General features: G+C 44.8%; 1 protein-coding gene across 1 annotated transcript; it reads left to right on the top strand.

Annotated features, from left to right (window-relative positions):
- Positions 1-2,005: 2,005 nt before the first annotated feature.
- On the top strand, positions 2,006-17,003 carry ACTR1A (actin related protein 1A). The gene is made up of 11 exons (XM_083441571.1): positions 2,006-2,174; positions 4,786-4,850; positions 5,308-5,383; positions 6,516-6,641; positions 7,355-7,479; positions 8,272-8,488; positions 9,261-9,353; positions 10,546-10,720; positions 11,438-11,499; positions 12,102-12,142; positions 12,928-17,003. The coding sequence occupies exons 1-11, from the start codon at positions 2,127-2,129 to the stop codon at positions 13,028-13,030; spliced, it is 1,131 nt and encodes a 376-aa protein (XP_083297697.1). The 5' UTR covers positions 2,006-2,126; the 3' UTR covers positions 13,031-17,003.
- Positions 17,004-17,014: the final 11 nt, after the last annotated feature.

Raw genomic sequence — 17,014 nt, 5'->3', positions numbered from 1 at the left:
CAGAGCGATACTAAGCTTTTTTTACTGTGCTGTACTGTGTTCAGTGCAATTTAATCCCAAGAAAGTGTACATATAAGCCTGCAACCTTAAAAATGTTAATTTGATATCTTCAAAATACATATTCATACATCACACTAGTTGGATTGCATATTTGGAGTATTTTAATTTCAGTGTACACTAATTATTATGGCTATTGGTCTGTTAACAAATGTTTTGTGACATTAATTTGCACAAAAATCCATCTAAATTGGAAAGTCTATTGAATCACTGATTGTCAATGTAAGTTGGCAATCTTCCAAGAGGATTTCCATGAATCCAATATGCCTGGTATAGCCAGAGAATACTTTTCTTGGTTGTGATACTATCCGCCCCACAACAGTTTGAATCCAGTACAGTGGTACCTCGGGTTACATATGCTTCAGGTTACAGACTCTTCACAAATTAAGTGCTTAACCTGAGAACTTAATTCATTCTGGATGTCCGTTTTTAACCTGAAACTGTTCTTAACCTGAGGTACTACTTTAGCTAATGGGGTCTCCTGTTGCCGCTGCGCCACCGCCGCTCAATTTCTGTTCTCATCCTGAAGCAAAGTTCTTAACCCGAGGTACTATTTCTGGGTTAGCAGAGTCTGTAACCTTAAGCGTCTGTAACCTGAAGCGTCTGTAACCCGAGGTACCACTGTATTCCAAATTGCTGGTTCTTCCTGAATGCTTTCCCCTCTATTAATTTAAAGTCACATATTTCTAATGGTTTTATTTTCCTCATATCATCCAGCTTCTCACATTTTGTAGAGAAGCAGATGGGTTTCAAAACTGGCATTCCCCCACTCACCCAACAGAAAAGTATTGCCATACATATGAGCTGTAGCGGGAGAATCCATTATGCCCCTTCCAAAATTGGGTGGGGTGATTGTGGGGAGAAAGACTACAGTACATGGTTGCTTTGGGAGGGCAGGATGTTCAAAACGTCGAGATTGTCATAATAGAATTTTATTATTCAAAATGTTACAGACCTAGAATTTGAGATTATGAAAAATATATTTGACAGCGTGTTCAGGGAGGTGAGAGATAGGCTAGAAATCAAACATATTCAATACTAGAAATTGTCACAGTCCAAGTTTATAAATGTCAGCCAAGCAACGCAGAATAAAGGAGCACGGCAACGATCCGTGCATTGGGTCGATTGCACAAAGAACTCACGCTGTAAGGCTCTCACACAATGGAACTACAGTTCCCACAATCCACCGCGAAGAAAAGCCTTCCGGTCCAGTGCAAGTACACTTTCGGAAGAGTAACAGAAACATCACGTTAGGGATATAAAATGATTAGCAAACGGATCCCTTCAACTTCCGGGTTCGAATCACACTTTGTTAAATGATGAAAACTAAGATTTTACTTTGTGACTCAGGCTACCTCCAACTTGGGATAACAATACTGGGTGTAACATGAAATGAGGTTATATGCTATCTTGCAATATTCTGAATTCGCAGTTAGACAGACAGACATATAATACAACTCTTCCCTTGTCTCCCGAGACAGACGAATGGCCAACCAACCTAACGGGGCTATAAAGAATTATCCGCTGTAGCCGGACTCTAACCTTGCCGTGTTTAGAAAGATCTTCATTGCACGGATGTTGAAAGCCAAGCTCTCCTATTCGCACCTCTGCAGTGTATCTAATGCACTACATTTTCATTGGAATTTGAATCGTCAGGACTATATTTTTAACAAGGTAGAACAATATTTAAAAGCACAACTTTTTTTTTTAAGAATGAACTCCTCTCTTGACTGCCCTGTTCTGTTTGGGAGTGGACGCGCCAAGGCACAGTCGCGTAGCTACCTTAAAGCTTTGATTTCTCACTTCCACCCCAAGGCCATATATTTGATTTCTTATCGGAAACACGAAACGACACGTTCAAGCAACGCGATCGTCTCCTCTACCCTTTCTATCTCTCACTGAAACCCCGGGCGAGCCAACTGGAGGAGGGCTTTCCTTTCCCCCGCCAAGAAACTCGGTTTCCCAGCATGCTTCGCTTCGCGTCCCGAGCATGCGCTTTGCCGCCTGCGCTGTCGCTTTGCTTTGGCATTGACTGAGGCGGCGGCGGCGGCGGCGCGCGGGCGCTCGCCATGGAGTCCTACGATGTGATCGCGAACCAGCCGGTGGTGATTGATAACGTGAGTCCGGGCCTGACTGGGCCCCTCTGTGCTGTGGCCCCCTGAGGAGGTGGGGGCGGGGGAGTTCTGCCGCGATCCCTGCGGGCTGCCGGGGCCTCGGACTCCCCCCCTAGAAGCCCTTCGGCCCCCCCTCCTCTTCCCAGGAGGCTCCCCCTTCCTTTTCACCCGGTCCTTGGTGCACCATCACCTGCTTCCCGAAGCTGGTCCTTCTTGTCTCCCTTTCGATGACCCAGCCCGGGTTCCCATTGGCTGCTTCCTCTGCCAGTCAGTCGCTGGGCGGTGCATTGCGAAGAACAACAGAGCCTTAATTAAGGAGTAGTTCACGCCCTTTGGGCTTCTTCGTCCTCTGATTGGCTCCTTATGTTGCTATTCGCTTGGGTTTATCCACTCAAGCCTTCAGGACCCCAAGCTTGTCCCGCCTTTTTGAAGTTTATTGGCTATTATTGGAGATTAGACTGTGCTAGTTGGTATTCTTGACCCTTAAATTTCGCCTGGTTTGTTATGATTGGTTAGTGGTGGAGAAATGAGTACTGTATGTGGCCTGGTGATGTTCTTAAGAGTGTAGCCTCCACTGTAGCCTGGGCTGTGGGTCCTGCTTTCCTCTGGAGGCCAGTGTCCATTCTCCCAGCAGGCATTTCTGCAGGTGGAAACCAGAGTTAGGTGCTGCCTGTAGTTCCAACATGATGTGTTCTGTATTAAGAACAGTGCTTCCCAAAATGCCTTGAAAAACCACCAGTTACATATTCCTTCCACACCTTTCTCATGGGCCTTTATTCAAACAATAAATCTAAAGGTCTGGCAGGGGTGATAAAACAGGCTGACTCTTCAGCAAAGGGTTGGGGTTTTTTTACTGTCAAGTGGTGGGTAAATTTTATGAAATAATAAAATACCAAAATGAGTAATATTCCCTTTATTCTCCTTAATCACGCTGCCTCCGCTGACCTTTACGCTTCTCATTTAGAAGCATGAGTTTGTATCACCCACCCACACACCCAGAGAGGCTTCAGTGCTTTTTCTTCATTCTGTTTGGCCTTGGGCAGTACAGTGAATTTTTCTGCACTTTCATTGCCTCTTTGCTAGTATGAGGGCTTAATCTGCCAATTTAAATATGTATATAAAGCTTCCTCTGAAATCTCTGGAAATGGAATCCTTTCTTACTAATGTTCTGCATTAATGGACTTTGTAGAGGTGCCTGCTAGGTAGCTTGTTAAAACTGACATTATTTCTCTCCTGTATCCAGTGTCTCCTGTCTCCTAAATATTTAAATAGCTAATAGATGAGAGCATCATCAGAAGGCAGATGACACAGCAACCTTGCTGAAGCTAAGCACGTGTTGTCTTAGTCAGTGCCTGGATGGAGATTTTTGGGGTACTTAACACATACCACCTCAGGGGCAGAGAGTGTGATATATTCAATAAAATATCATTTGGCTTGTAAGCTTAGTATTTTCCCCAGATCGCCCCCCCCCCCAAAAAAAACACCACCACCATGCTGAGGAATCTCTTAAGGATACTGTGCTGCTAATGCTATTGAGGGACAGAAGAGCAGTAAATTAAAACTGTTCAGAAATCAGGAAATTTAATCTATGGTTTAGGGATGGAAGAGGAATTTTGTTCACTCCACCAAAACCTTCCCACCCATTTGATGGATCATGATCATAACATAGACATGTGGATTAGTTTGCAAGGATAATTTACTCCAATTTAACTTAAAAACAACAATAGGATGGTCCAAGGGCTTCTCTGGCTCTTTTCTTTTTTAACCATTAGAGCAAGTAGAAATGGTTTTTTAAAAGTAAATAAGCAAGGGATACCTTCAGACTACCTTGTAACTGCCCCATATTTTTTTTTAAAAAAATTGAAAGGTGTGCAGATTTATTTAGGATTTTGCCTTAAAAACTGAATGGATCTATGACAGAACGGATGTACTGGTCTACTTGCATGCAAGAAACATGAACTGAATTAAGACCGTTCTGTACATTTCCATCTAGACTCTAGATTCTAGAGTGAGGAATCTCTGGTCTTCCCACTGTTCCTAGACTCCAACTCCTATCAGTCCCAGCCAGCATATCCAGTGGTTAGGGAGGATGGGAGTTGTAACTGGGCAACATCTGGAAAGCCACTGGTTCTGCATCTCTGATCTACATTTTCTGAAGTGCTTTGCATGCTGTTTTTCCAAGGGGCTTGCAAAAGCAGATGTTGCCCAGATACGTGCAATAATTGTGTATTCTGTTAAGTTACTAGGACATAGGATCTTTGGCTTCAGTGTGTAAGTCATACATCTGGTTTTATCCGCTGCATTATTTCTGTTTCTTGAATGCACTCTGCAACTTGACTGGACTGGATGAGAAGAGTGGAAGTAGGATTTGCTCCCTCTGGTGGTCACTTACAACATGGAGATTCCAAACACATTTACAGTACTGTCATGGAATTTCTGGGGTGTTTTGCCATTGTTTGCACAGATTGGGATGGTTACAGATAAATCACTTGTGCTACATTTAGGCTGATGTACTGTTCAGTTTATTTTTACCAGAAATATTACAGGAACTGAAGCACATTACAATAATGGTCTGTTTTTCCATAATTGTCTTCAATTCTTTTCTGCTCCACAGGGCTCTGGCATGATTAAAGCTGGCTTTGCAGGTGATCAGATACCCAAGTACTGCTTTCCAAACTAGTAAGTAGCTTGGTGCACAATTCTGGATTATATTATTGAGGCTCCATGAATTCCGTATCAAGTGCAGTGCCTATTGTGGAGAAGAGTAGGTCTTGGGTTCAGCACGGGCTCTGGGACTTGAAACCACAAGCTTCTCGGATCTGCCCTGACTGGCCTAATACAGGGGTGTGGTGGAGCAGAATTCCTTAATACTAAGGGCTATGAGATTCTCTGTAATAGCTGCTTGTGGTTTTTGTATCCTTGGATATTCTTTTCAACTACAAACCGACCCTAAGTCCTCAACTCATTACTATATTATTTCTGTACTGAGATTTGCATATGACACATCACCCAAGGCTGTTCATGTACTACTTATTATTGGTTCTAGGATGCTCTCTCAGCAGTAAACTGAGGAATAAATTGTACTATTCAATCTATTCCTTGTGTTGTGAGATTATTTTTCCACTATGTCTTACAGCGTGGGCAGACCAAAGCATGTTCGGGTTATGGCTGGAGCTTTGGAAGGTGACATTTTCATTGGACCAAAAGCAGAGGTAAGGCAGCTGTATTGTGCTCTTCTGTCCTTGGGTAAGGCACCTGAAAGGGAAAACCTGTCCCCTCTCTTTGGTTCAAGCCTTTGCCTTACCATCACTTGCCAGTCATATGGTTCTTCTGATAACAAGTTCAGGATTGGGACATTTTGCCCAGAATACCAGGTCACATTAGAAATATATTGGAGTCTGAAGACCTTCAGTATATCTGAATGCCTTGTTTATGCATAACAGAGCTTGCATAACATGTGCACATGTTTGTTAAGCAATAGGGCACCTCTGATGTGTATCATGCATCATTTCTGTTGCCAGTATAATTTACAATTCAGGTCCAGTAGCTGCTGTGGACTGGGGAACCTGTGCCCTCTGGATGTTGTTTGACTACAACTCCAGCCATCCCTGACCCTGACTGAATATCTCTGCTTGCCAAAGTCCAGACCTGATCAAATCAGTGAAAAGTGAATGCACTAATGGAGAAGAGCTGATTTCAGGACAAAGTTCCTGATCAATCTAACATGTGACCTATTGCCACCTGACTCTTCCATGGTCCCTGAATTTGAACCATGAACATTCAGACTGAAGGAAGGACAGTGGCTACAGTAGCCATCTTCATATTTGTCTCCTTGTTTCTAAATAGAAGAATAGAGATTCTCATTAACATTGCTTCCATACTGTCAATAACATACAGTGGTACCTCTGGATGCGAATGGGATCCGTTCCGGAGCCTGGTTCACATCCAGAAGCGAATGCAACCTGCATGTGTGCGGGTCGCGATTCACTGCTTCCGCGCATGCGTGTGACGTCATTTTGAGCGTCTGCGCATGCACAAGCGGTGAAACCTGGAAGTAACGTGCTCCGTTACTTCTGGGTCGCCGCAGCGCGCAACCCGAAAATACTTATCCCAAAGCTACTTCAACCCGAGGTATGACTGTATTCCCTCCTGCACCAGAGGAATGCAATTATTATTATTATTATTATTATTATTTAAATGGTGCTGCTCAGTGGGGTTCCTGGAAAGTAGCTTTATTAAGAAATGAGCTGCAAAGTCTCTGTGATTGACACAGAGGGTGATTCCTCTGACCTTCCTCTGATTGACTAAGTGCCTTGTTTTGTTTTTTGCTTTTGCTTTGCCCAGGAGCACAGAGGCCTTCTTTCCATCCGCTACCCTATGGAGCATGGCATAGTGAAGGACTGGAATGACATGGAGCGCATTTGGCAATATGTGTACTCAAAAGACCAGCTCCAGACCTTCTCTGAAGAGGTGAGCTAACTCTGTATCCACAAGCCCCTAGTGGCCAAACAAAGAAAGCCTCCCATATCTGGTTTGATAGTAGTGCTTTGCACCCTTACTGCTTTCTGTACTTGGATTTTCCATTCTTTATCATCTATCCACATCATAACTATCCTGCATACAGCTCCCTGTACTCACTAACTCAAGTATTTAAATATATATATATTGGGGGTGTCAAGTTTACAGGGTTTTAAGGTATGTTTAATGTAATGTGATTTCACTGAATTCTTAGAAATAGCTTTGTAAGCTATTGGATGTTGGATGAATGGGTAGTAAATAACCACAGAAAAGAATTAAAATGAAATAAGGCAAAGTTCATTGAATCAAAACTTAATGGAGAAGAGCATTTGCCTGGCCATTTGCTTCAGCTTGGGTTGTTTTTCCTAGTGCCCGCTCTGCATTTCAAACGTTTTTGCTTGACTGTTAGTCCCCTTTCACACGAAGCATTCTGGAGCATGTTACAAGGGGTGGGGCAAACACCTCTAGAATGACAACTTCTTCAAGATCATTGTGAAGCTGGCTAAATTTCCCTTCTTTCAACCTATTGCAACTGGTGACAAATTCTTCCACTGCCGTATAAAGTCTTAGGGTTGCCTTTTCATTGCTTTGGGAGACCTGGAAACATCCATATGATCACTGGCGGAGCCCTACCCAGCCAAATCTTTTGTGTCCCCAACCACCAGCATCCCGTACTCCTGACAGAGGCTCCCCTGAACCCACGCAAGAACCGTGAAAGAGCAGCTGAAGTTTTCTTTGAAACCTTTAATGTGCCAGCCCTGTTCATCTCCATGCAAGCTGTGCTTAGCCTGTAAGTACTTTCCCCCCACCCCTTTTGCTTTCTTGGAACTCTCTCTCATGGAAGAGAGGGCTATTAATGGCTACTAGCCAGGATGGCTATGCTCCACCTCTTTTGTTCATGCTCTGTTCCCTGGTTTCCCACAGGAATCTGGTTGGCCACTGCGATTATAGGATGCTGGATGGGCCATTGGCCTGATCCAGAAGGCTATTCTTACGTTCTTTGGAGGAGAAACAAATTTTTTTGCAATGCAAAACAAGGCTTTGCATGGGGTCTGTTTTCCCTTAAGAAAGCGGGCTGGCCGGGGTGACTAGCTTGTGTAATTGTGTGCATTTTTACACAGCAGTGGGCCATACTGTGTTCAGAAGGGCTTACTCTCAGCTAAGTGTGCACAGGGTTGCATCCTGGATCTTGTCAATTATTACGTCTTGAGAAATGCTGGCTTCTTGACTAAATGAATGCTCAGGTGTCTATCTGTGTTAGAATTTATCACCATTGTTTGTAGAGTTTCTTCCAGTTATTTATGTGTCAATTCTAGTTTTATTCTCCAGCCTACCACTTTTTCAGAGCGTAGCTGTATAGTATAAACTTTCTCCCTTTGTTGTCTGAGCCAATGAAGTATCACCGTCAGTGTGGTTTTGTTTTGAAAGATAGCTCCTTAGTTCTAGAAAAGTCAGAATAAATTAAGTTGTCCTGGAGTAACAATTACCTTAGGAAATGGTGTTGGGGAGCCCCATTATTTAATGTTGCATTCCGTAAATTCTGTTTTGTGTGTGTGTTCTGAAACATATTTTCTTTCTGCAGTTATGCGACAGGGCGAACTACGGGAGTGGTGTTGGACTCCGGGGATGGGGTCACCCACGCGGTTCCTATTTATGAAGGCTTTGCCATGCCCCATTCCATTATGCGGGTTGACATAGCCGGCCGTGATGTCTCTCGTTTCCTTCGCCTTTATCTCCGGAAGGAAGGCTACGACTTCCACACGTCATCTGAATTTGAAATCGTCAAAACCATCAAAGAGGTGACTGGGTGCCCTTAGTCTTCTGTGGGAACTGAGCGCTGTAGAATGGGATGGGGTGCCACACCTGGTGTAGCTCACCATATCTGGCAGGGTCTGTGTCGAGATTTCAGGAAGGCTTGGGAAGAGAGGGCTGCTGCAGCTGCAGCTGCAGGTGCCTCCTAAAGCTGAACGTTGAGCTCCAGTGCAGAACTGCATTTTCCCTGCTCTTCAACGGCACCTTCCCTTAGCACTAGGTCCATCTCTCAGGCAGAAAGGGAAAACCAATATGTGTTCAGAAAAATGGCATGATACATCCCTTCTGGGGCTGTCTCTCTTCAGAACATAGGTGTGAGATAACAAGTCCGAACACTCCTTCATGCCAGAAACTTTCTACAAACTAGCACATCCAAAAACATGAACATAATCCTTCTTGCTAGCTTTCGATGGTCAGAGAAGTCTTTTTAAAACCTACAAAAAGGGGGGGGGGAAGCTTTCAAACATGACTTCTCCCCGCCACCACTTTCTGAAGTGGTAGTTTTAGGAAGACTTCCAAACATGCCCATGTGCTGACACATACATAGTGCAAACCCTTTCATAGTAGATGTCATTGAGAACAGTGTGTCCTATGCTTGGCATATTGTGGGAGACTACTGGTTAGCAATCTCATGTATAGAGTGCTATTGTGTCTGGGCCAAGAGTAATGTGAGTATTCTCACCAGTGTTTGTGTCTAGAGTGTCTTTTAAAAGAATGTGCTTGACTGACCACCACATTCTGCTTGTCTTTCTTCCACAGCGGGCCTGTTACCTGTCAATAAACCCACAGAAGGATGAGACATTAGAAACCGAGAAAGCTCAGTACTACCTTCCAGATGGAAGCACTATTGAGGTTTGTGCAGAGGCGGCCCTGCTGGAAGTCAGATGTTGCTAAATAAGCCTCAGTTATTATTCTACAGATCAACAGACTGGTTAGGAATTGTGGCTGTTGTCTCCCTTTAGGCCTGTGGTGTTCAACACAGGAAGTAAGTCTTCCTGCGAAAATTTCTAGAGGAAGAAAAAGCTCCAGCCCAAGTGTTTCAAGTGTTATAATTGGACCCTGAGGCAGAGTATATTGACGTGTCCCTCCCTACCCAGCATTCTAGTTTTCTTGCCTTTGGTGGCTTTGTTCCTCCTCATTTGCTGTGTCAGCGGACACTGGTGAGGCTTAATGAATCCCCCTGGCTAATTGCAGAGAAGTTCCTTCTGTGGCACAATGGCTCAGTGCATCTGACTGTTAACCAGAAGGTTGGTGGTTCAAGCCCACCCAGGGACAGCTGTGGGTGGGCAGGATTCCTAGGTGACCCTCAAAGTCCCTTCCAGCTCTATGATTCTATGATTGTTAACATGGAGTTCAGGTGTGGTCTATTCTAAAACTCAACAAAGGTGTCTATATATAGTCTGTTAACTTTCCTTCTTGTTGTTTTCCTAGGCATCATATCTGAAAGAATCTACTTTCCTAGCTGGGTCACTGTTATTTTTGATTAAACTTGGAAAAAAGCTTGTTTCTTAACTTTATGGAATCTAATATGACAATGTTTGAGACTTGGCTTTGATAAAACAGACTCTTCCTCCAATATATTTGTTTTTTAAAGTTGATAGACCAGCCCTGCAAACAAGCTACTAGTCAGTAACAATTTACCAGCTCTCTTCCCTACAAATATGTAATTGGTGGTGCCATCTTGATAGGAATGTTTTCTTCACTGGGAGAGCTTCCTTGAGTTTGTCTGCTCAAAAAGGCTGAGGTATATGACCTTTGGCTCTGAGCTTCTACATGTGTATCACTTCAGGCAGAGGGCCTTCTCCGTAGTGGCGCCCGCCTATCTGACTTTTAGAAGACATCTGAAGGCAGTTTTTAATGTTTAATGTTTCGTTGCTTTATTATGATTATTAATATTCTGTTGGGAGCCGCCCGGAGTGGGAGGGGAAACCCAGCCAGATGGGCGGGGTATAAATTATTATTATTATTATTCCTCACTATCAGCACATAAAGACTGCTTATATAGGAAGAAGAAGGCCCACTCTCTCTTTTGTGCTGTTTGCAGATTGGCCCTGCCCGATTCCGAGCCCCTGAGTTGTTGTTCCGGCCAGATCTGATTGGGGAGGAGTGCGAGGGGCTGCACGAAGTCCTGGTTTTTGCCATTCAGAAGTCAGATATGGACTTGAGGCGGACACTCTTCTCCAACATTGTCCTCTCTGGAGGCTCAACACTCTTCAAAGGTTCTTTCTGTTGGTTCTTTGCCTTTGGGGACATGCTCGGTGTTCTGAGCTTAACTTGAGACTCCTTTCTATCCCTTCTTCCTTGAAGCTAGCAAGGTTTACATTAGCTTCCCAGGAGTGAGGATGGGCAGAAGGAACTCCTTATGGTTCCTTTCCCTGGGGAAAGGAGAGTTCCAGAAAGATGCTGGTTTCAGCCCAGTTGGAGGAGAAGGGGCTTTATATGCTGGATATCTGAGGAAATAGTGTCAATGGCTTCTCCTCATGTCTTCTATATAATACCAAAGGGACATCATTATTCTGCCCTGCTTGGATGGTTTCCTTCCTTCCATTGCATCATTTACCTGAGATTTGTGGATTGACAACACCTTGCCATATAGTACGCAATCCCCCACTTTCTGGTTCTCTTTCCAGGTCAGTGTTTCTGTAGACCTGGAAGCCTGAAGTATGCCTCAACTTGTTAAATATTTTCTTTAGTGAGGAGTATGGGCAAGAGATGGAGCACAGCGCCATCCATAGTGGAGGCTGCAGGCTCCTTGTCATTACCAACTGGGTGGGAGGCAGGGAGAGAAGTGAAAAGAGGGGGAGATTCCTCCACCACTACCAAGTCCCTAAATCAAGCCCTTTGGGGGTGCAGGGCCTCCATCGATTGAGGGGGAAAGAAGCCAGAATCTTAATCAGCTGCCTTGAAACTGAAGTTGACTTTTGTCTTTGGTTCAGGTTTTGGCGATCGGCTTCTGAGCGAAGTGAAGAAACTGGCCCCCAAGGATGTCAAAATCAGGGTAGGAGTTTTCTCTAGGCTTTTGCCACTCTGAGGGTAACCCATGGTATTCTCAGCAGAACTGGGTCTCTGTGGAAGATGGGATTTGATCATCTCTATCTAGTGGGTGCATGAGTTGTTCAGTGTGAGCAGTTCCTCTGTTAATGGCCGTCTGCAGGGTCCTCTTCTCACGCTTGTCTTTCCGCACAGCCCATTTGCAGCAATGTGAGCAGTGGTATGGAGAGAACATTGGAATCACTTCTCTGTGCTTTTAACTCAAAGATAGCCAGACACTTCCAAAAGCACTCATTCCAGAGGTTTAGCTGTCCATTGCAACAAAACTGGCAGTCGCGTGATACCTGAAAGACCAGCGTATTTATTGTGGCAAGCTTTTGGGAGCCAAAGTCCCTTTTGACATATGCAAAATATCATGGCTTCTGCAGTCAAAATGCAACCCAGAAAGGCTGCAGAGAGGCTCTCTACCCTAGACTGCAGACCAGTTGGATGGAGCATAGCTGGGACTGATGGGAAGTGATGGCAAGAATATGCTAGGGAGGAACGTGGTGAGCTTAGATTGTGGAGAATACTGGCTCCAACTAAATCCACCTTTCTTTTATTTCTCAGATATCTGCTCCTCAAGAGAGATTATATTCCACATGGATTGGGTACGTACAGCATCACTCCACTTGCTGCACTATGAAAGCTCTCACTAATTCAGGTGGAGGAAGAAGTGACTTGCAGCCAGTGCAAAGGGAGAATCTGGCCTGTAGTCATATCCAGTGTAGTGTGGATGATTACATTTTTAATATTTATTGGATGCCTTAACCCACCCTTCACCGTAAGGTCCCAGGGTGGGTTACCATAATAGAAAGAGACAAAATTAAAAGCAATTAAAAGTAATTTCCATTAGCTACAGCTAATTACTATCGTTGTAGAGTGATGTGGTGGCTGCTTTGGAGGAGGGTGAAACTGCACCACAACTTGAGGATGCTGCAGAGAAGAGGATAGATAGCCTAGCAGGGCAGTCTGTGTGTTCTCCTAACAGGGACTGGGCAGGCTGCTGTTGCTGCTGTAGCAGCACAGCATTCTTTATCGTGTCTGCCTTTGGGGAATCATTTCCAATTTCTTTGTCTTTTGATGAACTCCCACATATCTTCTGTAACAAGATTTTGGGGCATGTTGTGGGGTGGCGAGTTGATTCGCCCAGAGCCCAGGAATCCATGGTGGCCTCAAGAACTGAATGCCACCTGGAATGTCCCCTGCATGTGTGCATGATATGAAAAGATGTAGGAGGGCCACCTCTTCTGGCATTAGTGTTGAGAAACCTCCAAAAAAAAACCCTGTCAGTTCTCCAGAGGACAGTTTGAATACTACTAACTGTAGGAGAAAGGGAAAATAGCCACATGGCCAGCCGAGGCCTAGCTGACTTCCTTGTCTGGTCTTCCCACAGAGGCTCCATCTTGGCTTCACTGGACACATTTAAGAAAATGTGGGTTTCGAAAAAAGAATACGAGGAAGATAGTTCCCGGGCAATCCATCGAAAAACCTTCTAGCCTGGCAGCATTCTGGGGTCTCCTTGGAGCGTCGTTCCTGTTCTCGGCTCACTTTCCTGAGTCAGTGTCTGAGGAGCTCCCCCCTGGTGTGTATGTGTATGGGTAGATGAGTGCCAGCATGCCCTGGACTTTCCCGAGGGAAGGGAAGGCTGGGGTTTCGGCTTGACTTTTGATTGGTTTTGCAGGTGGCAAGTGAGAAATTGGAATGAACCTGTGGGCAAGCTCTGTTCCCTTTTCAGCTGGCCCACAGACTTTGTTTTGGGGGTGGGGAGGGGAGTACATTTGTGCCGCAGAAGATGGCAAGTATGGCTGTGGAACTGAGCAACTTGGCAGGATGAAAATGAGAGTGCGGCAAAGCGGTCAGTGCATAGGGCTCCCAATGACTGGTGGGCCACGTTGAAGGTCCGTCATGGAACTCTGAGCACAGCAACTGACTACGATCCCGTTCCTCTCAGTTGCTCAGCAGTCGTTTTTTAGATGGCCAATTCATCGCCTGCCCCCTCTACTTTTAGAATTCTCTTGCACACAAGGGAGGATAAGCACATTCCAAGCTGTTACAAACCCATTTACGGCGGTCTGTGTGTGTGTGTGTGTGTGTGTGAGAGAGAGAGAGAGAGAATCTGTAGTATGGTGTGTGAGAATCTGGACCACAACAGGATGGTTGGAGCAGTTAATTTTAGGAACTAGTTTGTAATGCATGGTGTAGAGCAGAAACACCCTTCCCTTTTTACGCTAGACAGTCCTTGCATTGGCATCTGGTGATGAGACAGTCGTCTGTCATGCAGCCAAGTGCCCAGGGCCACTCTGCAATGTGGCCTCGTTCTCTTTTCCTTCTGCCAAGCCCCTCCCCTGCCTCATGTGTGTTCTCACGGTTTACAGTGTTCATTCTTTCCGAAAGGCCGAGGCTTTATGCCCACGTCACAATCCCCGCACAAAGGGGCTATTCAGCCACGCTTGCTGGGAAGCCCCGTAATTGCTCTTAGAATTTATTTATTGAAAGCTTTTGGTGGTAACTGATCTACTAACTGGGCCCAAAGTTAGTTTCCCCCATTTTTATCTGTCCTACTATCTACTACACGTCTTGTTTTAACATGTGCACCGGCACTGGGAATACCATACTTGCTTAGTAGCGTTGGGTCAGTCCTGCAACTCTCCCCGCTCCTTAGAGTACCCTGTTACTTTTGGAGTGGCTGTTTCCATGAATGCACCGCAGGATGAAACAACAAACTCTGATAGAACACTAGGAGTTGAGTAAGAGGCCTCCAGAGGGAGGCTGTCATCCCAGAGTTAATTGTTAAGTCCTTTGACTGCTTCAGTACTGCTACAGAAATGGAATGGAAAAATCATCTGCTTTGAATCGAACTTTTTATTCTTTTTTAAAATATACACATTTGGTGCTTCTTATTGTAAAGGGTTATTTTTGTTGTTTTAATGCTGCTGCTGAAAACCAAATATTTCACATTCTTGGCCACTTAAGTGTTAGAAGATGAGACAGCAGGAAACAAACACTTTGTCTCTCTGTAGGCAACTGTTGGAAGAGAAACTTCAATAGGAAGCGAGAGTGCAGGGACTCAAGAAATCCAAGGTGGAGGCAAAGTATTGTCCTGTTTGTTACCACTGATTTAGTTTGAATGTGGACCCCTTGTGCTTTGGCTGCAAACTTCAGCTCTGCCCTTCAACTCATCAGCTTTCTCAGAAAATGTCATGAGGATTAGAATAGGCCATTTAGTTTGTTAGGAGCAGCCTGAGTCCCTTAAGGGCTCAAAGCTGCCGTTGTTGTCTGGCCTAAGGGATGGGGACATCTCATAACCTCTCCTACACAACAGATAGGTAGTTAAAATGCAGTGCAAATTTTGTGTATTATGCAACACATACACACCCAGTGTTAAAAAAACTTGCAAATAAAAATGTGAGGTGATAACAGTGACAGTATAAGCTTTCCTAGTCCTTCAGTCCCTTCCTAATTTTAAAAGCAGGTGCGCCCTTAGGAAGAGTAGCTGCATTGGAAATCTTAGGCTTCTCTATTAGGATAACAGGCTTACACTTGGCAAGAAAGTGGATGTATATCTGAGCTAAGCAAGAGCTGAGCCACATCTACCTTTCCTCCATTCTTTACAGGACACCCTTCTTTTTGCACCAGTGCTTTCCCTGGGAAAACCTGCTCTTTAGCAACCTGAGTTTGTTTGCTCCGATTGAGCACTAAAAGAGCAGTTTTCTGCAGGGAAAGCTACAGGGCAAAAACCCAAACAGCCAGACACAGAGCTTTTTAAGTGCAGACCTGTGCCTGGAAAGAGTGGGGCAAAAGGCAAGTGTGGATAATCCCCAAGAGAAGTTGTAGCTGGTGTTTCAAAGCCAGACATATGCTACTTAAGGGCATTTCCCCTCCTGCACCTGCAAAGAGGATGTGCTTGGGCAGAGCAGTGCCATTGCTGGGTCCTGATTAGGATCTCAGCAGTATTCTCTTCTCTTTAGTTCCAAGTAACATGGCCCATAAGTGATGTATCATGAAGCTTCCCCAAGCAGGAGTGGACAAGACTGCCCAGGCAGCAAATGCTGGGACAATGTAGACATTTTTGCAGCGCGTGAGGACATAGCCACTGAAAGCTAGCACAGAGCCATATTACAATATTACAGTGAGTGATCTACTATAGGTTTTATCATCTCAGATGTCCCTCTTAAGACACATGCATGGCCAGGAGACCCCTCTCTCCCCTACTTCTTAAGGCCAGGGCTGGGCACCTGTGGCCTTCCAGATGTTGCTGACCTTCCATCAGGCCCAGCCACTACGGCCAAGGATTAAGGATAACGAGAGCTGTCCAGTAACATCTGGAGGGCCAAAGGTTCTCCTTCCCTGCTTCAGACAGTAGCAGTTGTATTAATACATCTTCATTGAACCAAGCCCTGTAGGTTTTTCAACTGGAGTAAAATGACATTTCTCCTAGAATGAGCCTAGCAGCTAATGGTTTTGAATGGAGTCCAGATCCTGTTTTAATAAGCTACACCCAAATGTAAAGGTTTGTTGCATCCCTGAATGAGGCCTTGAAACTGGTCTTCTCTGGCAGTTCCTATTCAACTGCTTGGGTTTTCAGCCTGGGTTCAAGCAAACATGCTTTTGCAATCGGGGAGATGAAGCTTGAGAAGCAAGTAGATCTGAATGTGATTGCTAACAGATTCTTTGCTTTGACACTTCATGCTCACTTGGTGGCAGCTGCATAAATCTTGTTGGGGTGTTTTGACCAACACAGAGAGGAGGTCTTAGTGGTGATTTCAGTGGAACAGATACCAAAGGGGCCGTCCTGACTATTAGCATCTCCACTGGCAAGATGTACATCCAATAGGGTAGCCCGAGATCTTTATGGGAGGGTCTACAAAACTTATGATCTTTTGCCATAGGTAAAAGAGAAGGGCCCATATTTCTTGCCTTATACTAGAAGAATGTCATTGTGTTTGACCTGCCCGATGTCTAAAATACCTGCATACTCAGTTCTGGCTCTTCTATAAAGGCCTTGATTCTCACAGTTTCCACCAGGAGTAGAGCTTTTACACCCCCCCCCCCAATAACTGTTTGAAAACATGTTTTGTGTTAATGAAATGTCTAATTTCAAATCTAGGGAAACAGTAAAAATGACAGCCAGTGCATGTCAGCTTCTACTGGTAGACATGACAGAGCAACTCCTAGGTTAGTGTCATAGTCTGTTTCAGGCAATACATAGGGGAGGAGAGAGAATCCTAGAACTGTAGAGTTGGAAGGAACCCTGTGGGTCATTAGCCCCCTCCTCTCTGGTCCTTTGTGTTTTTTCCTTGTTTTTCCGCATCAGTTATCTGAAGCAGCAATGTTACACAATGAACAAACTGACAGGTGCTTCCTACAATCTAGCATTGGTTCTATCAGGCTGACACTGTACTTTGCACAGATGTGTGAACCACTGCTGGGTGCTGCCCAATGTACTTAAATAAAGTTGTTAATATACAATGTGTAGTCTG

Source organism: Podarcis tiliguerta (genome assembly GCF_965153285.1).
Source record: "Podarcis tiliguerta genome assembly, chromosome: 5".
NCBI classification, from domain to species: Eukaryota; Metazoa; Chordata; class Lepidosauria; order Squamata; family Lacertidae; genus Podarcis; species Podarcis tiliguerta.
Note: the sequence above shows the minus strand (reverse complement) of the source record. Positions and strands in the feature narration are given on the sequence as shown.